We start from the raw sequence: 24,291 nt of genomic DNA on the forward strand, positions 1-24,291 counted from the left end.
CTACCTGAGCCAGCCATGTACCCATCACACTGCATTTGAGGAGCGTTGCATATGCCAGTCCTCGTGTTCTAAGTGCTTCCTACCTCCCTTGTGGAAAATCTGAGAGAGAGGTTTGGGTACAGAATTACTCTCCTAGCTCAGCCAGAAGCCAAACTTCCATTCACCGTCTCCCGCAGAGTTACAGTTTTCTCTATCCAAGGAGAAGACACCACTGAAAAGCCATGGCAAAACCACCTGGTAACCTTCAGTTTACAAAACTTGAAGCAGAGGCTATTTCAGAAAGAAAGGATAATAAAGAGGTTTATTTGCTATTATAAACCGACTTAACACACAGCTGAGAAAGAAAGACTAAAAATCCTCTAATAAAGATTGTTAACTGACAGAAGCATTTTGTTTTTGTTCATTTTTTGAGACAGGGTCTCGCTCTGTCACCCGGGCTGGAGTGTAGTGGTGAGGGTCTCGGCTCACGGCAACTGCAACTTTCCGGACTCAAGCGATCCTCCTGCCTCAGCCTCCTGAATTGCTGGGACTACATGTACACAGCACCGCGCCCGGCTAATAACAGAAGCATTCTTACGATACGATCTCCTCTCAGCTCACTTCATCTTAGTCCTGGAGGTCTGATTGTCTAGTTTCTTCTTCTTCAGAATTAATGTTTCCTGAAAAGAAAAGAGAAACATGAGTATATCACATATTTGCTTTGTTCTATTTTTTAAAGTCTTTATTCACTAACAGATCTTTTGCCAAAAAAATTATTATAACTATTAAGCATTCATTAGTCAAAAATGGAATGTTAAATTTTATCTCATACGCGTTTCAACAGTTTTTTCTTTTGGTATCAGAAATAAAATAAGTAAAATACATACTCAAAGTAAATGCTAAGACAAGACTGTTATCCTCAGTAACATCAGTAATCCTCTTATGCCTGCACACCTGTCCAAAACAGCCAGCTTTGTGGATAAAACATGTAATTGCTTGGCTGTTAATTAAAAGAAAAGCAGCTGGGTGCAGCGGCTCACGCCTGTAATCCCAGCACTTTGGGAGGCCAAGACAGGCGGATCACTTGAGGTCAGGAGTTGAAGACCAGCTCGGCCAACATGGTGAAACCCCGTCTCTACTAAAAATACAAAAATTAGCTGGACGTGGTGGCGCATGCCTGTAAACCCAGCTACTTGGGAGGCTGAGGCAAGAGAATCACTTGAACCTGGTGGCGGAAGTTTCAGTGAGCTGAGATTGCGCCACTGCACTCCAGCCTGGGTGACAGAGCAAGACACCATCTCAAAAAAAAAAGCAGAAATTTGCCACATTCTTATAAGATGCTACATTTAAGTGTTTTGTGAAAGGTGGAGTTATTTTTTATTATTAATTAAACTCTATAACTTTTACTGTTGGGCATATTAAAGAAGAAATTAGTAGGGTAAGTCTCCAATGTAATGTGGGATTCGTGATGAATACATGTTGAACTTGGATTATTTTGATAAATGTTCTGCCAGCTAAGCCTATTTTGTATTACTCCCTTTTCACTTAGGGCCCTCCTGACACTGTGGGTGTGACCCTTTGCTGGGGGCTGTCCTGTGCCCTGCAGGGTATTCAGCACCGTCCCCAGCCTCCACCCAGGAAGATGCCAGCAGCACCTCCCACACCATCCTCCCAAGTCTCCAGACATTGCAAATGTCCCCTGGAGCCCCCAAAACCACTGAGTTAAGGGGGTGTTCCCTCTGTCCAAGGCAGCGCATGAACCCACAGTCTCAGATGCCCGCTGGTACTGGGCATCATCCACCGGGTCCCACCTCTCCCAGTCTGGTTTTCAGGATTCCTCCTGCTCCATGCCCTCCATTATCTCCTCCACCAAAGTTTCTGGGGCCTCCTGCCTTGCCTGGCTCCAGGGTACCCATCCTCATTGCCCCAGAGAAGCTCTGAAAGCAAGCCTGATACAGGCAATCCCTACAGCCCCCAGAGGTCCCGTCCACTGGGCTCAGCGTCAGGTTCAAAGGCTATCTGGTTCCAAGGGAAAGGGGCCACCTCCCTACCCCCACACTCTTCTGCTGTCAGACTCTGCTCTCTGCCTGGAATTTCCTTCCTGGTTTCACCCATTCCTTGCCACCTCCCTCCCAGCTAACCCAGAGTATCCTGGTCCTGCCCCAGGTGAGTCATTACCTCTCCTGGGTAGATGGTAACACGTCCCTGTCACTGCAGGGAACTCACTGATTCCTTTATTCCAGCTTCCCATTAGGTATTGAAGGATGAGAGCCCAGCCCCTCACTTCCACACTGCCTATCAAACCCAGTGTCTCCCCCTCCAGCTGTGCTCCACTGTGGCTCAGGACTGACATCTGTGGGCACAGCTGGATGCTGCTCTGACACCGTGCATACTCTAGCCGCGCAGTCCTAACAGAATCCTGTGGACCCCCTACCCACCAGGGCTCACTCTATCCACCCTGTGCAAGTCAGAGAAGCAGAGACCATGCTCACTTGCAAAGCCAGGTTTCCACCTGACCCCACGTTGCACCTCAGCACCGCCTCACTGAGTTCATCGCTACGGCGCTCAGGGCAATTACCGATCGCGAAAGTCTATGCATGCTTCAAGCATCTAAGAGAAAACGCTTTATGTGATTTCATTATTTCAGGTATTATTTTCAAAGGAATGGGAAGTATATTCTTAATTTACAACAGAGATAAACTAAGTGGAATGGGACTGCAGACCCTGTGTGCGAGGCCACCGTGCCCACGCTGTTCCCAGATGGCCCTTTCCCTCACAACCATGATGCTCTCTTTCAGTCAGATGTGAAAAGTGCGTTAAGGGAGGAGAGTCCTCTCTCCGGGCTTTCTGCAAGTGCCCACAAGCACTTGGGGAAAGATGTTTAAAGATTCCAGGAACCCGAAGCTTCAGTCAGTCAGAACTGAGGTCAGATCCCTGCCTTATGAGCTGGCAGAGGCAGAAGTTTCTAGATTAATCTTACATCCAAACGCATTTAAAAAGAGGTAGTTCCCAACAGCACTCATCTTAAACCACACTCCCGTGAGTCAGCCCTGCTAAAAATCATGCAAATCCCAACACTTTGGGAGGCCGAGGTGGGCGTACTGCATGAGGTCAGGAGTTTGAGATCAGTCTGTCCAACACGGTGAAACCCTGTCTCTACTAAAAATACAAAAAAATTGGCCAGGCATGGTGGCATGCACCTGTAATCCCAACTACTTGGAAGGCTGAGGCAGGGGAATTGCTTGAACCAGGGAGGTGGAGGTTGCAGTGAGCCAAGATCGCACCACTGTACTCCAGCCTGGGTGACAGAGCGAGACTCCGTCTCAAAAAAAAAGAAAAAAAAAAAGAAAAAAAATCACGCAAGAAAAGAAACCCAGGCTCTGCATGTCTGACGGGGCTCTCCAGCCTGGTGGCGGTCCTCCTGTGACAAAGAGCATGGGCACTGCTGCACACCCAGGCCATTCTCACTGCAGCCTAGCTTGCAGGAGGGTGCAAGGGAGTAATGTTTTGCGATGGCTCCAGTGAAGGCTCACAGGGGGCCCCCTAAGCCTTCCCCAAGTCCCTGGGGCCCAGCTGAAGGCAGACCTTGGTGGAGGGAAGAGGAATCCCACTGTTCATGGCCCCTGTGGGCAGGCCCTCGCCCCACTTCCCTGCGCAGGGACCTCACCCTCGTCCATGTCATAGCGGAACTCCTCCTGGTCATACTCCCGGCTCTCCTCCCGGAGGACATCTGCGTCTTCATCTCCAGGCCTCATGTCCGTCTCACCCTCGAAGCCCTGCAGCAGAGCCTGGGCCTCCTCCCCGGGTTCTCCTGCACCTGAGATAAAGCACAGGTCAGAAGCCTGAGTTCCTGGGAACAATGGAGCCTGCAGACCTGTGCAGGGCAGCTGTCCCCTGGGCTGCCGTGCCCCCACCCTCCCCCTCCCACTGGCAGCACCTCATGTTCCCCATCTCAACATCCACCCAGCCCAGCCCAGGCCCCACTGCAGTCAGTGGCTCAGGGATGGGAGCAGGTAGTCTGATAACTTTCATTCCTGAGGGTGTTGATGAGACTATTGAGAAAGAGAAGTGCCCTGGGGTTCCTGAGAGTGCCAGCCAGAGGAGCCAGCACAGAAGAGAGCTGGGACAGAGGGCAGAGGCTGCCCGGCCATGCTGTGGGCTGTCCCTGAGCTTCCCAGTCATGAGAGCCAAGAAATTCTTAGCAGCATGAGCATTCTTTCACGGAGCCAATCAGAGTTGGCTTTCCTCCTCTTGTCATGGAAGGGATCTCACCCGGCGTAGCCACCTTCAACTTTCCCAGCACATTAAGGACTTCCAGGAAGACCACTGGGTTGGACACGGAGGCACCATGCGGACCCTTCTTCAGGGAAGGACTGTCCCCCTGGCTGCTGTCAGTGCCAGCCCGGGGTCACACCCACATTCATTCACTGACCTAGGTGAGGGCATAAAGGTCCCCAGGACGCCACAGTGCTCCCCACAGAATGAAGCAAGGTTGTGGAGGCCATGCCTCTGCCTCTGTCCAATCAACCCTGTTTCTTTCCTCTCCCCTCCGCTCCCCGGGAGTGTCCTCCAATCCCAAAGGCTCTCCCTAATAACATCCCACACACTCAACTGACCCAGCATCTGATTTTCAGAGAGTCCAACTACAGCTGGCCTGAAAACAGGATGTCCACAACTCCCACAGCCTAAAGGCACCTCACACCCTCCATCCCACAGCTCAGGGGTGCCCCACACCCTCTGTCCCGCAGCCCAGAGGTGCCCCACACCCTCCACCCCACAGCCCAGAGGTGCCCCACACCCTCCACCCCACAGCCCGGGGTTGCCCCACACTCTCAGCTCCTGGACCCTCTTGGCCAGGTCCGTCCGTAGAGGTCGGCTCCTTGGGGAGGGCTGGTGTCCACAGGGCTAATTCCGTGATTTTGGTAGCCTTCCATTTTGGAACAACAGTTACTAATTCTTCCTCCTCTTCCTCTTCTCCTCTTTCCTATTTTAAGTGCAAAAATGTACATTTACCAACATTTGTGTCGTCTTGGTCTGGAATGTTGAAAGTGAGGGAGGAAGGACAGGTTTTGAAAGACAGGTTTTGGCTTGTGTTTCAGCCTTTTTAGGATGTCACTCAGGAATCAGACCAGTTGCCGACTATCCGTGATATAATCTCAGGGTTGAGAACAGATCTCGAAAGAGCCAGGGTGAGAAATAAGGTCTCCAGAGCAACATTAGGCCAGCGAGCTTTATAATGGGCGCCACGAAAGGCTTTCAGATGAGCATGTCGCAGTCGCCTGCAATAGCTAAGACATGGCCAGGACTATGTGGCCAGAACTGAGTGGCCAGGATTAAGTGGTCTTTTCAATTGTTTGGCCACATTTTCCAATTCTAATATAAAAAATTCTTATATTATATAATTGTAGGTCTATTGAGCTTAGTAGAAACACAATTATTTGTATTATTCTTTATATAAATAATAAAAGAAACATCCATATGTTTTAGGCTTAGGCCTAAGAAGTTCCTAAGATGTCCATATGATATGGATTTGCATAAACATGAAAGCGCTAGTGTCAATGGGGAAAAATAAAATTCAAGGAAAGCAGAATGAGAGTTCATCAAGTCTGAATGGGGAACACTTTGTACTAAAAAAAGTATGGTTCCGACAATGGTGAGCAGCCAACATGTGCCAATTTTGCCAAGCATATTTGCCTCCTTCTCAGTTTTGTGACTATCACAAAATTCCAAAGATCTCAGGATCAGCACTATGACTATGGAACACTTCTCTGCCACATAGGTGATAATACCGATGACAGAGAGGGGCAGACACCTGCCTCTTCCACTGAGTCACTGGGACATCAATTACTGTCTATTTTGGTCTCAGAGTGTTCCAGTGTGGCCACCCATGAAGGCTGACACCAGCGCTGCAGGACAGGGTCCTCAAACTTGGCTTAGATCAGGATCACCCAGAAAGCACTAAAAGACAGATTGCGAGCCCCACCCCCAGAGTTTCAGACGCAGCAGGTCTGGGATAGCGTCCAATAAGCTGCATTCCTAACAGATTCCCAGGTGAAGCTGACAGCGCTAGTTTGGGGACCGCACTCAACTTTATGTATAAAACCAAGAGGTGGAACCCTCTTACATTGCTGGTGGGAATGTAAAATGCTGCCGCTACTGTAGAAAACATTTGGCAGTTCTTCAAAAAGTGAAACAGCATCACCCTATGACCCAGCGATTCCACTCCTCGGTATATAACCAAAGGAACTGAAAACAAAGATTCGAACAGATGCTTGTATACCAATGTTCACTGCAGCATTATTCATGATAGTTAAAATGTGGAAGCAACTCAATTGTCCATCAACAGACGAACGGATAAGCAAGAACCTTGAAAACGTCATGCTAAATAAAAGAAGCCAGACACAAAAGGACAAATACAGAATGAATTCATTCATATGCAACATCTAGAATAGGCAAATGCATAGAGAAAGAAAGTAGATTAAAGGCTGTCAGAGACTGGGCGAGGTCGAATGGGGAGTTGTTGCTTAAGAGGTACAGAGTTTCTGTCTGGGATAACGGACAAGTTCCAGAAAGGCATCGTTCTCACAACACTGAATGTACTGAATGCCACTGAAAGCATGCTTTAAAATGGCAAATTTCAAACTCTATAAATGTACATATAAAACCATAATTTAAAAAGAAACAGGCCGGGCGCGGTGGCTCACGCCTGTAATCCCAGCACTTTGGGAGGCCGAGGCAGGCGGATCATGAGGTCAGGAGATCGAGACCATCCTGGCTAACACGGTGAAACCCTGTCTCTACTAAAAAATACAAAAAACTAGCTGGGCGTGGTGGCGGGCGCCTGTAGTCCCAGCTACTTGGAGGCTAAGGCAGGAGAATGGCGGGAACCCAGGAAGTAGAGCTTGCAGGGAGCCGAGATCTCGCCACTGCACTCCAGCCTGGGCGACAAAGTGAGACTCCGTCTCAAAAAAAATAGATAAATAAATAAAAATAAAAATAAACAGGGTGTGAGCCACGGGCTGCAGCTTGGCAACCCCTGCTCTAGAGGGTGTACGTTTCCCTTACCAGGGAAAGAGAACACGGAGGCTCTTCTGTTCCACGACCATCCTAATCCACCCCCACAGCACAGTGGGTGGCCTTCGACAAAGCCCTCAGGTTGCTGCTGCATTATTTCATGGGTGGTTTTTCCTAAACAGCAACAGGGCTTGGGGCTTATCTCAGTAATTCTCCCTCAGATGTTACTGATGCTCTTTCTACCTTTCTCTCATCGTCCTGAAATACTGACTTCTAGGAACTTTTTCCAGTAAAGTCTAAAGCTGCAAAGCACTTAATAAGATGGGCTTTATTTTTATCACTGCACAAATTTAAAAACTTTCTCAATCACCAGTAAACCTAAACAGTTGTTACCAGTGCTGACAATATATCCATTTAACCAATAGGTTCCTCAGGGAACAGGTGAGAGGTGTCCAACCCCATGGAAATCCCAGCAAAATACTAAATACATCCCTGTCACAATCGAATCCTAAAGCCGACTGTCTTTCTTAAGCTTCTGACTATGTGTGTAAGAGGTTACACACACACACACACATAAAGGGAGTGGAACCTTGGGGGAAGACAGTATGTCAAATTCCTCTATGTTTTGTAAGATGCAGATGACTTATAGGAAGCTGCCTTCCACCCAGACTCCAGCACCTTGCGGTGCATGAAGAATCCATGCTCAGAGGAGGTAGGGCCTCATACTTAGCAGCAAAATCAAGCATTTTGGCCATTTCATTTTCTGGTTTGCTAGGGACCTGCCCCTAGCCAGTGGTTCCTTTTAGCTGGAGCAAAGCAGGAGAAGAAGCAGCAAAGAAGACAGGGCACTGTGAGGTCACACAGGATTCTGGTCACAGCCAAGAAGGTGGACCATGAGCAACCACGGGCTGTTTTGGGAAACTAAATAACCGTGGCCAGAGTGATGTGCAGAAAGTAGAACATCGCAGGAGCAGGAATCAGGAAAAGAGGGTGGCTGAGGTCAGGGCTGAGAGTGACCTGGAGATGTCCAGACTCTGGCCACTCAGGAGGCAGCAACGGAGCATGGACAGTCACTCGATCATGGGAGGTTAAGGGATAAAGATTCAAAGACTCCCTTCTGTTTTAGAATCTAACAGACTCCAGGAAGAAAAATGAGAAAAGTTTATAAAACTGTCTGGAGGGCTGGGCACGGTGGCTCACACCTGTAATCCCACCACTTTCGGAGGCTGAGGCAGGCGGATCTTCTGAGGTCGACAGTTTGAGACCAGCCTGACCAATATGGAGAAACCCTGTCTCTACTAAAAATTCAAAATTAACTGGGCGTGGTGGCGCATGCCTGTAATCCTAGCTACTCCGCGCGGGGGTGAGGCGTCAAGGCAGGAGAATCGCTTGAACCCGGGAGGTGGAGTTTGCAGTGAGCCGAGATCGCACCATTGCAGCCTAGCCTGGGCAACAAGAGCAAAGCTCCGTGTAACGACAACAACAACAAAAAAATGGTGGAGAGCACTGAATTGAAAACCTGGTGATGAGTTTAGACTGAGGATTCCAGGCCAGGGCCCTTGGGGTGAAAGGATGGAGCACTAGGCGGAGACAGCAGTGGGCGGCACGGAGCAGGTGCAGGACAGACCCTTGTGCACAGGATCTCTCGCAGCCTTCCAAGCTCCCTGCAGTGTGCCGTCTACCTCCTGTGACCAAGGGTGGCTTTCCCCAGCCTCACAGCCAACCCCAAGGTGACGAGGAGTTGGTTTAAAGCAGGGCCTCTGGGTGATGCCAGGGGGTTGAAGAGGGACACAGCAACGAGAAAACAAAACGAGATGACTCGGCTCAGGTTGCGGCATAGTTGGGGTGTCTGTCCCCTTCAATTCCCAGGTTGAAATGTGACCTCCAGGGTTGGAGGTGGGGCCTGGTGGGAGGTGTTTGAGTCAAGGGGGCGGATCCCTCATGAATGGTTTGGTGCCCTCCCTGTGGTGATGACTGAGTTCTTGCTCTATTAGTTCACACGACAACTGGTTGTTAAAAAAAAAAAAAAAAAATACCCGGCACCTCCTCCCCTCTCTTTTCCTCCTCTTTTGAGCTGTGGTGCCAGCTGCCCTTCACCTTCCATCATGAGTGGGAGCTTCCTGAAACCTCACCAGAGGCCAAGCAGTTGCTGGTACCATGCTTCTTCTATGGCCTGCAGAACTGTAAACCAAGTAAACCTCTCTTCTTTATAATCTACCTAGCTTTAGGAATTCCTTTAGAGCAGCACGAAAAGGACTAACCCAGATGGAAAGGGCACTGATGTGATGGTGGGCCCAATAATCCGTTCCTCGGCTTTCTTCAGAAAGAAAGTATGCAGATATGGGAGACTTTGTGTACAATAATATATTCTTAACTCACTAGGAAGGGACGCCTCGAAAACTTCAGAGACCAAAAAGCAAACAAAAGCATGATTCCACGCGTGTGTCTGCCAGGTTCACGCTCCTCCTTAAAACTCAAAACTTCTTACCATGAGAATGACCTCAGCTAAAGAAATAAGTCAAAAGGATCAAAACCAGTACCAGGGTCAGGAAATGTTACTGAATTGCTAATTATCTACAGGGATTGGTCAGACATTAATAATGAGAGGAATAGGAACACAGATATTCCCACCTCAACACACATATGCATATCTCGATGCCTTGTAAGGGCAATATTAGCTGACTAGCTTTACTATCGACCAGGGAATGCCAATGTAGTGTTAATATTAATGTTAGATATTGGAAAGGAAAAAGAGAGAGAAAGACTTACCAACGGCACATTCAGAGGAGCATGCCGCACACCGGACAAGCTAACAGCCATTGGACAAACTGTGGCAACACCAGTTACAGATTCAGTTGTCACTTCTGGGACCTAAGGCTTTTTAGAACCCTCCCACTCAGGGTTAGTTTTTTATTTGTTGTTTGTTTATTTGTTTTTGAGACAGAGTCTCACTTTGTCACCCAGGCTGGAATGCAGTGGCGTGATCTTGACTCACTGCAAACTCCGCCGCCCAGGTTCAAGCGATTCTCCTGCCTCAGCTTCCTGAGTAGCTGGGATTACAGGCATGCACCACTATGCCCAGCTAATTTTTGTATTTTTAGTGGAGACAGGGTTTCATCATGTTGGCCAGTCTGGTCTCGAACTCCTGACCTCAAGCAATCCACCCACTTCGGCCTCCCAAAGTGCTGGGATTACAGGCGTGAGCCATTGTGCCCAGCCAGGATTAGTTTCTATTGACAAAAGCGGTATCTATCAAGAAAGTCTAGAGTTCTGCAATAACTGGGAAATGATATTGTTTGCTTCTGGCAATTTAGTTCTGTACTAACACATGCAACCAAAGAAAATGGAAATGGGAACGTTCCTAAGAGTTGGCAGAACTTCTAGGCAAATCACCTCCAACCTTGTAGGATCAATAGTTTTGAGCAGCTATTTGCCTGTTAATGTAAAAACCCCATACATGGTTTGCAACTTACCACATCTGTTAAACGATATTCACCATGTTGTTCACACCCAACATCAAATATATACTTTCCAGGGCCAACAGGCTGCGAGCAAAGAGAAACCATTCTTAAATGTCAACACCCAGCAGAAAATACAAAATACAAATGTCACCACCACAATACCCACCTCAAATCACAAAATTGGGTAAAGTCTAACATGGATTAAAGAATGCTTTTATGAACTCATGGCTAATGGAATTGGGAAGTATGTGCCCTGTTTTGTTTACTTTTGAAAACTTTAACCACATTTTACTTTTTTATAAAAGTGCTGTATTCATTTTCAGAAAACCTCAGTGAGTCAGTATCCATAGGCAAACTAGCTAGAGATGGAACTACTACTAATATGTTGATGCATTCTTTGTAACTTTGCTTCTAGTGTACATTGTTAAATAAAAATCTGATCATAATTGTACATACTAACTCACACTCTATTTTTACTGAGAAATATGGCATGAACTACTTCTCATATTTACAAATATTCTTTCCTAACACCAGTTGCCACCTGGTATTTTATTTCATCTATGGATTGTAACCTATTTTACTCAGTTACTATTGTTGGTATTTGGGATACTGATTTTTTTTTTTTTTTTTTTACAAAGAACACTCGGGTAAACGTACTCTGAGTTGCAACTTTATGTACGCTTTTGATACCGTTCTTAAATTCTCAGAATTTCTGGACAAAAGCATACATGTATTTTGATTAGATGAGGCTCTGATCACTTTATTCCCACAACTGCACTTAAGAGTCCCAAATCCTCAAACTCTTGATTTTAGGAGTGTAAAAATTTTCTATTTTTGCATGTGTTTTCATATAAAACAACGGGGTCTCACAATTTTAATTCACTTCATTTCGGTTGTTAGTAAGCCTGCATTTTTTTCAAGATTTTTAGCCATTTAAATCACATTGATTGATAAAGACACTTTATATATTAAATGTTGCAAATATTCTCTCCCCATTTGACAGTCATCTCTTAGATTTTTTTTACAGCATTTTCTAATCTATAAGAAGTTATTTTTATAAAGCTAAACTTAGGGGTTTTTCCTTTCTATTTCTGTTTAGAAAGTTCTCTTTCCTCATTTCAACGTTAATATTCATCGACATTTTTTTCTATATTTCCTAGGGTACATTTAAGTGTTTACTTCTTCTGGAAAGTATCTTCATCTGTGTGAAGGTAAAACTATTATTTTCCTCCCAAATAATTATCAAGTGTTCCTAGCACTATGTCTTGACTCCTCCCATCATCCCTTTATTAATTTGACATCCTTATTGTGTGTGAAATTATTTTATGTACTGGAACCTGTCTCTAGACTTTCTAATTTGCTTCATCGGGGTGTGTGTGTGTGGTGTGTGTGTGTGTGTGTGTCTGTGTGCATCCTGGTATCACACTGTTTTAATTATTGAAGCTTTGTAGTACTGATAACTCGTCCACAAGGACATGTACAGGGAATTTTCTGAGGAAGACACACAAACCAGCAATAAACAGGTGACAAGATGTTTGACCTCACTAGTAATCAGGGAAGTACACATTAAAACAATGAGATGACATTTTTTACCCATAAGATTGGAAAAAAACAAAAACAAAAACAACATTAAAGACTGAGAATATCCAATGTTGATGAGAATATATGCCAAAGAGACTCATATTCTATTGGCAAGAGTATTAACTGACACCACTTTTTAGGAAAATGGGCACTACTGATTGTGATTTTAAATGCCAGTCCTCAAAGGTTTCACAATTCCATTATCTAACCTACATAATAGTCTCAAATGTGCAAAATGACAAAGATGTATCTTTATGTATATTTTTGTATCCCGATACAGTATGATCCTAATTATGTAATTAAAACCCCCAAACAATAATTCTGTGTCAGATGACTGTATTAGAATGTACTTACATGACACACAGGAATAGCACGGAAGGATTGGGCCCAGGGCAGTGGGGCAGGATCCTAGTGTTTAAATGCTTTACAATTGAAATGTACTTGTGTATTATTTGTATAATTTAAAGTTTTTTACTAACTAGCAAAACAAAGCCTCCATTTTTACCCTGGTTTTTCAGACTGGTTTAGGCTGGACAAGCTGATTGATTCTTCCAGATTCATTTTCATCAAATTCCCTTCCTCTGCAACCACCTTCCCATCTCCTCCAAAAAGACCCACAGAAATTTGCTGGGAATTATATAAACAATGTGTGGGTTTGAGGGGAATGTGCTGTTTTAATGAAGACTAAAAGTGAAATCTGTGGTTAGGGCATGAATTATATATAAATGAAAACTGGCTTCTAAGAGAGTCTGAAGAGACTTCATTAAATCAGCTAAACATTCCCTCTGTCAACTTCTAACGCCACCAATTTGCTCGCAAATTCTCTCTTCAGGGAAAGTTTCTGCTCAACCCCTGATCAAAGCTGCCACAACGGCCTGAGTATTAGCTTCTGAATTATTCAAGGTTTCTCTGTACAAGAAGGGCCAGAGGAACCACCAAGTCTTCCAAGCAGAAACGGCCCACCGTGGGTGCTGGAAGCTGGCAAGCCTCCAGACCCAGGGCCAGGCCCTTGGCAGCCTCAATTCCCACCACGACTAGGAGCGTGTAGGCTGGCCTGCAGCACGAGGAGGAAGCTGGGGGTCTTCCTCCCCAGGGATGGCACACCACCCCTTCCACAGAAACAAAACACAAACCCCTCCACGCTCAACTGCAGGAAGCAGATATTTGGTATCGGATTTACTGATGAGAAGGAATACACACAGAGGTTCCGAGGCCCCCACGTGTTCTATAACAGTACAACAGGTCCCCACTGAAAGACAGTGGGAGTTTGTGCTGAGACCCAGAGAAATGGGCCAAACCCTCCCTCCCCCCAGTTCTGTCCTCCGTGGGTACCAGAGGCTCAGAGAACGGCACAGCTGTCTTGTTCCCCACATTTGAATAGGCTGGACTCAGTTTTCTCTGAGTTTTTAGTCTTCTCCGGTCACACATTCGCACAGGCTGCCAGAGGGGGTTATTTTGTACTTTATTGGCAAATGTCACTTCCCATGGACTTACATTTTTGTTCAAGAACTTGCCCTGGTACCTGTGGTTCAGGTGAATGAGCTCGGCTGCGCCCTCCTGCTGTCCGTTCACCCAGGTACCAACATACTTACTGCCCGTCTCTGCGTATAAATAGGTGCCTTGCCCATGCCTGGTTAAGACAAGGGGAACATGGTATTTTGTTCCAGCACAGTGAAAAATCTCCCAGGTGTAAAACACAGACATTGACATTGAGGGGGGCCTAGGCTGATGCAGGCTCAAGAGCAATGTAGCTTCTATATCTGTGTCCAGTCAGAAGGTGCCACCTGCTCAGTGTGCCCCAAGCACAGGACATTGCCAGAGGCACAGAGGACAGGCCGGCTGGACAGAGGCAAGCCTCCTGTGTGTCGACTGCTTTCCCCAGGGAAGAGGCAGAGCTAGTGGGAGGTGTGGTTCAGGTTCCCCAATGGCTCTTCTGTGCCCTCCACTCCCTGGGGCTGTTGGGTGAAAGACTCATGTGCTCTGCCCCAAATGAGGTGCAGATATCAGTTACTTGAGTCTATACCTGCACAGAAAGGCATCCTTGCCTCAAAGCCATAGGAAGATTGGACTTCCCTGGCAGAGTTGGTAACTGGGCTTTTGTTATGATTCTGTTCCTTAGTAAGTGTAAACAATCTGCAGACATCACGTTCTCATGACATAAGCAAATCCCACAAGACTCAAGATAGAAACCGAACCTTTGGTGAGTAAACCACTCTCCGGTGTAGATGTCATTATTGATGTAGTAGTATACACCATGGCCGTGCCTCTGGTCATTTGCCCACTCTCCTGAAAGGAACAACACAAAGGCAAGCCCAGGTGAGAAGAAGGGATCAATGCCCTGTACCATGTCTTCAAATTGTTAACCATGGCAGAGGTGGATGTGTTGTGAAGCAAATGAAACTACATTCGGGGCCCCATGCATACACAGGCCCCTTCAGCTCAGGAAACCCTGCAGAAGAGAGACTTTTAACAGCACCGACCAAGGCTGCTGTCTGTTTCCACTCTAATGTCCCTCCACCCTTCTTCCTTTCGTGCCAGATGGCATGGGTGCTGAGCCACGGTGGAGAGTGGGCTAAGGGAGGGCTGAGTCAGGGGTTCACGGGGTACAGGTAGAGTGAGGTGTATGAATGTGGGCCATAGTCATGGTGGAGAGTGGGCTAAGGGAGGGCTGAGTCAGGCGTTCACGGGGTACAGGTAGAATGAGGTGTATGGATGTGGGCCACAGCCACCTGCATGTACTAACAAGCACAATTCACAGGTTAGTCGGAAGCACCATGAAGACGCAACAAGGAGGGAGACAAACCAGGGTTGTCTGACCCATTGCCAGTGATCCTAACACCACACTTCATTTACCTTGCAAATGTTTAGTGATCCAGCAACAACTCTAGGGCTTGATCGTCTATCCTCAGCCACCTGCCAGCATTTCAGTCTATCTCCCACCCAATCATCTGGCTCCAGCGTGCCACCCTAACCCCAGCTGCACAGCAGCTCCATCCGCTGGTGCCATGCCGTGGCTGACCCATGCCTCTGCTTGAACTCTTCCCTCACCTCCTCACCTCCATACAGGCTTCTGCTAAGTCCTTAGAGGCTTGGTAGGAAGTACTGAAATTGGCAAGGATATCATAAAACTCATAATACCACTCCACGATGCAGACAACTGCAAACTACTGTTGTCAACCACAGTATGAATCCCTGCATTAGAAAACTCAAAATGTCCTCAAATCTTACAGCTCACCTATGAAAGAAACTTAGTAGAGGTCTCCCAAAGGTGACATCTCTTAAAAACGTGCATATTACACCAAGTCATTAAGCTAAATGATACGTTTTGAGACTATGAATAATAAAAAGCAAATGTTGATCAATTTGTTGATCAAAGAGAAAAGAAGGAATTATATTTCTATTCTCTCTATAGAAAACATTACAAAATGGTTGCCATATGGAGAAGCATTCAGAGTATTAGCTAACAAAAGGTAGAGAAAAGCTATTCTAGAAGTATGTCAGACATTAAAACTCAGGCTACTTAGATTCTGTGATGTTTGCGGTATTTTTAAATTTTTAACATTTTGATTTATTATTACAAATGAAAATTCACTTTCATACCAATTTTATATTTTTCTTAAAGAGGGTCCCCAAAATTTATATAAGCTTCTGGCTTACACAAAAACTGGACTTATTTCCACATGAAGATAAAGCATACCCAATAGGCTAAGAAAATGCTAATTATTCAAGCAATATTTGTTTATGTGAATAACCCCAAAATTTACCTACAGAAGGAATTCCTACATATTTTTTCCTCAATCATTCCAGTATTTACTCAGCACCTACAATGTCCTGTGCACTTTGTGAGATGAACAAACAGCTGTACAAAGGACAGTGCATGTCCCCAGGGCGCCAGTACTAGCCTGGGGATGGGAGGTTGGCACCTGAGCAGCAGCCGAGGACAGGGAAGGCAGCACAAAAAGCTACATGGCACAACTTCAAAAAGTGGGTAGTCATTCAGAAAACAGCAGGCTTACCAAAAATTCATGGAGAGAGGGAAGGTGGCAACCACTAACAATTAAGGAAGAGGACTAGGCCCCATGATGTGATGTGTGACAGGAACAGCATGAACAAGAGAGATGAAGACCCCCAACTTGAGATAATTCAGTAAAAAATACTTCAGGTCCCTGAACCTAAAGTAACCACGAGGATATGCAAATACCTAGAGGGATGTGTCTGGATCTTAAGGGGCAGTGATGTGTCTGGATTTGTAGCATTTGCCAGTTTCTGTGGTGTAAACACTCACATTGTGGCCAATTTCAAGCTACACATGGAGCTGGGAAGAGATGCACAGAATGGGTTTTTATGAGCTATTGTGAGGTGGTTCCAGCACAGCCCTGGGGCACAGAGACCTCAGCTGAAACAGGTACATCATTTGGTTTCTTCCCAACAAAAGATCATGACAACATTATTATATCCCTCCTCTCTTGGCCATGTCAGAGGGTCTCCAGAGTGTCATTGCAAGAAAAAAATACATTTTGCAGAAAATTTTCAAAAATAAAACAGAACAATAATGTTGCAAAAGATACTAAATTTTGCACCATGAGGACTGTGAGCAAAATTTTTTAAAGTCCCAATCTACTTAAAAAACCTGTTAAGAGGCTCTGCCCAGCATTTTGTAATGCCACCGCAGGGACCCTGCACAAAAGGAGAAGGTAATTCAGAGAAAAGTCACCTGCTGAGGCACATCTCTAACAGCTATGAGTCAAGTTTCCTTTTTTGAGGTGAATGACATTTATAAACTTTATTATCGTGGCTTTAAATTTGCACTTAATTTTTTTTTAGAAGTCTTTCTACCCCAATCCTATACATTCTGATCATTCTTGACCTTGTCAACTGAGGTGTTTTCCAACTATATTTCTCTTCAGGAGTAACTCCCACAGTTGGTTGGTTGGTTGGTTGATTGGTTAACTGGTTGGTTGGTTGGTTGGTTGGCTGGTTGGTTGATTGGTTGGTTAACTGGTTGGCTGGTTGGTTGGCTGACTGGTTGGTTGGTTGGTTAGGTGGTTAACCGATTGGTTGGTTGGTTGGTTGATTTGTTGGCTGTTTGCTTGGCTGGTTGGTTGGTTGGTTGTTTGGTTGGCTGGCTGGCTAGTTGGTTGGTTGGTTAGATGGTTCATTGGTTAATTGGTTGGTTGGCTAGTTGGTTGGTTGGCTAGTCAGTTGACTGGTTGGGTGACTGGTTGGCTGTTTGATTGGCTGGTTGTTGGGTCAGTTGGTTGGTGTGGAGCTGGGTGCTCCTAGGGTAGAGCAGTGTGTCTGGCACTTGGGATTGAAGACAATTTAAAATGAGAAGCTCTCCAAGATGCTCCTCCCACCTCAAATGCTGGCTGGTCCCTGGTGTGCCATGCTGGCCCATGGTCTTGCCAAGCTGGCTCCCTACACTGCTGGGTAAGTCAAACACAGGAGAGAAGAAGCCCACACTTATGGGGAAACACGGAGAGTCAGACCCTGGGTAGGGTTCCGTGCACTTGCCACAGCATTTGGTATGTGTAATAGCTGAAATATGGTTTTACAGATGCAGAACCTGAAAAGCAGAGAGACTGTATGCATTGCCCAAGGTCCCACAGCTGTTGGGTAGCAAGACTGAAATGAAAATTGGAGTCTGTCTGATTCTAACACCATGCTCTCTTCTCCACAAGCATCCCAATAGTCAAGTGCTCATTTTTCCAGCTCCTGCCATTTGAGAGCTTCCAAAAAACCCAGCTTCAAGTTGTCATATCATTCTCATTTCTCCACAATGTCATTATTAAACTTCTTTGTTTTGATGAGTTCTGTTTGACAGGTAACAAGGCCAGCAGGGAACAGCAATGCTCTTTCTCCTCCTTAACCTCAGAGTCCTCAGGTGGCCCTAAACCCCCAACCCTCAGAATCAGTACATGGGGTCCAGGCCTCCCCAACATCTGGCACCCACCCTCCCCTCCATCTTATCTGCCACTATCCCTAAAAACCTCTGCCTTCCTGCCTGTATCCAAGTCACCCGCCACCCAGGACTGTCTCCCCGCTCCTCTCCTGCAGCACTGTAGCCTCTGCTGGTTCCTGGACTCCCTAATTGGACTTGTCTGACCATCTGGGAGACAGGTAGGGTACTGGGCTTTACGCCGCAGGGTTCTGACGTTGAACACACCGCCCTGCACAAAACCATTCTGGCCCATTGTGATGGCAGCCAGCCAAGATACACTGTTATGAATAACTCAGTCACACATTAACTGAGATTTTGTGATTGGAAGAGTATTGGCTTACTATGTTACAATCTGACCTCAGTTTCCATTACTGCCTTAATGAAGTAAGATACTTATTTAAGCTTTTGTCAGAGAGTAAGTCTCTGGGTAGTGGCTATACCTTGCGCCCTTTAAGATACAAAGCCATCTGGAGAATCAAAAATCCCAACTGCTACCAGATGAGCTTTATATGTTAGCGTGGCATAATAAGAAATATTGGTCTTTATTCATGGTTCCCAGCACAGAGCTCCTAAAACCCTTGAAATTTCCTGACTGATAGAAATGTTTTTGTTATTCAAAATGAGACTCTTTTGACCACACCTGAACTTATGCAAATGAGGCCCAGGATGGCCTCAAGATGGGACTGAACATCAGAAAGACCAAGTGATAAGAAGATTGGAACCTCCTGCCCCACCCACCAACTCTGGGAAAGAAGAAGGAAGGGGCTGGAGATTAAGCTCTATAAAAACTCTTGAGCAAGATTTGATGAGCTTCTGGGGTGGTAAACGTATCATGAGCCAGGAGGATGGTGCATTCCACCTCCACAAGGACAGAAGCTCCTATGCTTGGGAACCTTCGAGGCCTTGCCCTGTGTACCTCTGCATCTGGCTGTTCATCCATATTCTTTATAATATCCTTTACAGTAAACCAGTAAACCTAAGTAAAGTGTTTTCCTGAGTCCTATGAGCCACTATGGCACATATCAAACCTGAGTAGGGTGTTGTAGGAACCCCCAGTTTGTAGCTGAGTCAGATAGAAGCGTGGGTACCCTAGGGATCCACAACGTGAGGTTGACATCTGAAGTGGGGCAGTCTTGGAAACTGAGCCCTTAACCTGTGGAGTCTGTGCTAACTCCGGGTGGTGTCAGAATGGAGTTGCATCATTGGAAACTCAGTTGGTGTACACAGAAGACTGGAGAAGTACATAGCATGGAAAATCCATGCATTTGGTGTCAGAGAAACAGTTACCCCTTTTTAACCTTCATATTCAAAATTCCTTAAATCCCTTATTCTAAATATCTTCGTGTGTGTGTGTGTTGTTCCAATTACATCGATATCTACACTAAAATCAAAAGGGACAAGAATGAGATTAGGTGCATAAGGATTTGGAAAGAATTAAATTAAGCCCCAAATTAAACTGTTTAAAGTTGATTTAAAAAGCAGGTGGCGTTTCTTATAGAGCAAGCCTTCTGGGATTTATGAAACAAAACAAAACAAATTCTGTCTAACAGGGACGGTATTAACACCCTCCATCTTGGTCTCAGAATTGGACAGAATCATCACTGACATCTATTAAAATAAGAACCACCTACTGGTTCTTATTTTATCTAGGAGCAAAGCAAGCAACTATAGCTTGCACTTTCTAAGAATATATCCTCCTCACTAAGAAGTGATGCTGTCACACGTGGTACCTCACAGTCCTAGCCCGTTACTGAGCACTCACTATGGATCAGGCACGGTTGCACATGCCTCACCATGCTACAGATGAGAAAGCTGAGGCAAGGTCACACCTATTGTCACCAGAGTCCAAGGACAGGGCCACAGATCTTTCTGGAAATCTGAAGAAGACTAGACAATTTCCTTCTTCCTAGGGAAAAAACAAAAAACCCACAACACAGAATTTTGCATACACTTTCCGAAGACTCACAGCACGCTCCTCGCCTGTCCCCCTTCCCAGGTTTGGGATATCACTAATGTGTGATCACACCAGGTGACAATGGCACAAGGAGCGGCAGGGAGGCTCTTGGAAATAAAGGAAAAAGAATCCTCCTCAAACATAACGTTGGCCTGTAAGGAATTATGGCACAGATAGGAAAAGTCCGTTTAACAAGGCAGGACGCCTCCCAGAAGGAAGCCCTGATGTAAGGAAACACTCGACCTAAAGAAAGAACACATCCGTCAGGCGCGGGGTTGGTCAGAAATGGAAAATGCAAAGACAGGTTCAGGAAGATGAATGCTGCAGAGCCGCTGAAACCGTGGGTCCACAAGCTCCGAGGCCTGCATCCACCCAGCAGCCTCCCTTTTGTCTGCTCCCAGAACATGGACATGCTGGCCATAGGGACAGATTTCCCACTACAGATTCATTAGTGAGTTAATTAATTACAAGGCTTTCATGTTTCTGCGTCAATCCTGTGAATATAGTAACACAATCTGTTGGTTGAATGACTAATCTGGAGCACTTTCAGCTTTGTCATACATGTCAGTATTCACAGACAAGTTCAATCATAAAGAAAGAAAAGCAAACTTCTGCAACACGAAAATCTGCTTCGTGATAACATTTTACCTTCATATCTGGATCCATCTGGATATATAAAAGTGCCTTGACCGTGCTTTTTATTTCTAACATATTCTCCGATATATCGAGCACCATTTTTAAATTTGTAGGTCCCCTGAAACACATTGATTATATCATTCATGTCATTGCTGAATGTAGCATTTACTAACGGAGCATTAAATAGAGAAAACCATCCAGTCAAGTCAACGGTTCTGACCTGGCCATGTCTTTTACCGAATTCGTAGCTCCCTTCATAGGTGTCTCCGTTAGGTAGCCGCGCCTTCCCGCGTCCGTGCCTTTCTCCTGCCTCATTCCGAGCCCCCTCATATTCCTGGGTAAGGAAAATTAACACAATGACAGCTACCATTCAATATGCACTAACCAGATGCTAAGCATTTTATAAATATCATACCCTTGACTCATCCCACTATACTAAATCCTTGGCACTGTACTCAATTGTCCCACCTTTCCCACCTTACAGCTGAGGTAGGTAACCACTCCTGGGCTAGATGAGGCACTGGTCCAAGGCCACACCCCAGCACATGTCCAGGGCGGAAACCTCATTCCCTCCCTCCAGCGAGGAGCTTGCAATCACTGTGATAATCCTTTACCCTGTAACAAGGTTAACCAATTTGTGAAAAATGCTAGATACTCTAAGCTGTGTTTTTAGGAGGAACATGCTTGAAATAGCACTCGCAGGTAGAACAGTTCCACACAAAAATACCTCCCCATTTGCTTCCTTCAGTAATCCACGATTTCAAAGGCAAATGCCCTGAGAGAAGCAACTCTTCCCTCAAATGACCCCTGGGGTGGGGTGTGGCCTGAAGAGACCTTTGCCCTGCAAGGAATATCTGATGGAAGGGACAGGTAGAGGGCACTGAGGAGTACACAGGGCTCTCTTGTGGATTAAGTTTATCTTATTTTTAAAATCTCTAGTGAGAGACTTAAGGTTCAAACACTCATGACCCAATGCTGCAATAATTACATATCTATCTATGGTTTGTTTTTGTTTTTGTTTTTGTTGAGACAGGGCCTCACTCTGTTGCCAAGGCTGGAGTGCAGTGGCACAATCTCAGCTCACCGCAACCTCTGCCTCCCAGGCTCAAATGATCCTCCCACCTCAGCCTCCTGATAGCTGGGACTATAGGCATGCACCACCATTGCCGGCTAATTTTTAATTTTTTTTTTTTTTTGTAGAGACAAGGTCTCACTATATTGCCCTGGCTGGTCTCAAACTCCTGGACTCAAGCGATCCTCCCACCTTGGCCTTCCAAAGTTCTGGAATTACAGGTATGAGCCACCATGCCAGCTCAATTATGTGTCTATCTTAAAAGGAAATCAATAAAAAATGTAACCAAAGCTTGCAATTTTCCTATCCTTCAGAAAATAAACGTTCCTTACTACCTAATACATGGGTATAGAGTGAATGTAGTCAATAATAACATGCTGAAAGCATCCAGTAATGATTTAACACAGGTATCTCATAACATCACACTGTATTTCTTAAATATACATAATAAAATTTAAAAATTAAAATTAAAAATGGAATTGGATGTATATAAACTTATTATAACACAAGTACTGACACACTACAATGAGGACTTTAGAAATAAACATCTGCTCAGTTCTTTCCCTCTTCTAGCACTGTTTGGCCCACTAATTCCTGCCTGGAATGTAAGGTAAGAATCGCTGACCTTACAGATTGGTTTCAGGGTTAGTTTACATCCAAATGTATAAAAGTCCCCTCCTTCCATCCAAGAGGCTTCCCAATACATCCAATACTGAGCCGCTGGGGTGGCTGAATGAGAGAGAAATCCTTTAAAATGACCCCAAATGTGATCTGAACCTAAAAATTATAGGCAGGAAAAAGTTACAAATCAGTGGGGCCATTTGAGGAGACAAACTAGAAAGCTTGCTGTGCAAGTGTTACAGGTCGGGCTCACCCAGAAGCAGACCCTGAACAAGCAATTTTTTTTTTTTTTTTTGAGATGGAGTCTCGCTCTGTCGCCGAGGTTGGAGTGCAGTGGCGTGATCTCGGCTCACTGCAACCTCTGCCTCCCGGGTTCAAGTCATTCTCCTGCCTCAGCCTCCCAAGTAGCTGGGATTACAGGTGCCTGCCATCACGCCCAGCTTATTTTTTGTATTTTAGTAGACACAGGGTTTCACCGTGTTGCCCAGGCTGGTCTGGAACTCCTGAGCTCAGGCAATCCGCCCACCTCGACCTCCCAGAGTGCTAGGATTACAGGCGTGAGCCACCGCGCCTGGCCTGATTTTTTTCAGTGCTCTCCTGGGAGAAAGTAGTAAAGAGGGCAGGGAAGAAGACATGAAAGGGCAGGCAGCTAAGGAAGGATGCCATTGCAGGTGAAGTCCCAGACTTGGCCTAATCCAGCAGGCACTCTAGGGGCATCAATTGCACTGCAGACTTTGTCCTGCTTCTTGCACTAGTTACTGGCTGTCCGACTGGATATGCATTTCAGGCACTTCTGGCTGTCCATACGGGGCAGGTAGTTCCAGTGCACAGAAGTGGTAGCTGAGCAGCAAATCAGGCAGAAGCTGGGAGATGAATGCCCAGAGCTAGCAAAAAGGTCTGGGCAGGCACTGACAGCACCACTGCAGAGTGGCTACATTTTTCAGTTAATTCTGAAAGTACCTCAACTCTGTACTGTGCATGCAGACCATAGTGGCTGAGGTTCCCTACCTGTCAGCCATGGAGAGGTCACCCTATGGAGTAGGGAGGAACTACTTTCTGGGTGGTAGAAATATTCCCACACAGAACCCAGCTCACAGGCTGGATGTGCAGCTCTTTCTCTTCTCTGCTGCCTAAGCCAGGAAATAACTCCAAAGACCTGGGTCAGTTCAGAAGGAACTGAAGAAAGCACATGTGAGGATACACCTATAAGGTAATATCTTCAGGAACCCTCTTCTGAGCCCAGGGCCTCCTCAGCATTTCTTGGAGTCTCTGCCAGGAAGCAACTTTCCTCCATGCATCTAAATGCCGGGGGAGCACATCTCAGCTACAGAAATGACTTGTTCAAGGGCAGTATGGCAGCGTGGGATGATCTGCTCATCCAAGAAAACTGCCTCGATGGGAATTAACACAGGGAGGAGGAAACTTCCAAAGCCTTCTGCCGGGAAATCTTTGCCTTTAATGAGAGGCAGGATGGGGGTGGGGGAAGAACGAGGCGGGATGTGGTAACCAGATGTCATTTCACCTTTCACCATCAGCTTCCAGGATGCACGTAGGTGTGTCTGGTGTGGTCCTCGTCCCTGCCGGGGCCTCCTGGGGAACTGTGGCTCAGACCTCTGGCTTCTGCCCCTCCTCACTCTCCAAACCCAACCTCGACGTTCCCCCGCCGCTGCGCACCCCGGGAAGCCCCTTCTTATCAGGAGCTCTCACCCCAATATCATTCTCTCCCTCCTCCTCCAACTCCTCCGAGCCCAGGTCCGACATGGTCTCGCCTCAGCGTGGATCGCAGCCGCAACGCCTCTAGCAGGTGGGTAGCAATCGCCTCCACCGCTGCGTCCCGCGTCGCCATGGAGACGCGGCCGGCCCCGCCTCCCTCGGGCCCGGAAGATGGGGAGCTGGGACTGGCGAGGCGGACGGCGCGGGAGGAGCCACTGGCAGCCTTTGCATACTGTCATAGCAACGGGAAGGGCACCTCGACCAATCACCGCCCGAGAATAGAGAGGGGCGGGGCGGAGGGGACGAGGTGGAGCCAGTG

General features: G+C 46.3%; 1 protein-coding gene across 1 annotated transcript; it reads right to left on the minus strand.

Moving 5' to 3' along the window:
* Positions 1 to 273: 273 nt before the first annotated feature.
* RSPH1 (radial spoke head component 1) lies at positions 274 to 24,187 on the minus strand. Its single transcript, XM_033232569.1, has 9 exons — positions 23,967 to 24,187; positions 20,787 to 20,900; positions 20,579 to 20,684; positions 14,231 to 14,321; positions 13,530 to 13,665; positions 10,467 to 10,538; positions 4,810 to 4,963; positions 3,647 to 3,796; positions 274 to 659 (listed from the first exon to the last, which is right to left on the minus strand). Exons 1-9 carry the CDS (start codon positions 24,018 to 24,020, stop codon positions 607 to 609), a joined length of 930 nt encoding a protein of 309 aa, XP_033088460.1. The 5' UTR covers positions 24,021 to 24,187; the 3' UTR covers positions 274 to 606.
* Between the last annotated feature and the right edge of the window lie 104 nt (positions 24,188 to 24,291).

The sequence above is a fragment of the Trachypithecus francoisi genome, unplaced genomic scaffold (genome assembly GCF_009764315.1).
Source record: "Trachypithecus francoisi isolate TF-2019V2 unplaced genomic scaffold, Tfra_2.0 Lachesis_group14, whole genome shotgun sequence".
NCBI lineage: Eukaryota > Metazoa > Chordata > Mammalia > Primates > Cercopithecidae > Trachypithecus > Trachypithecus francoisi.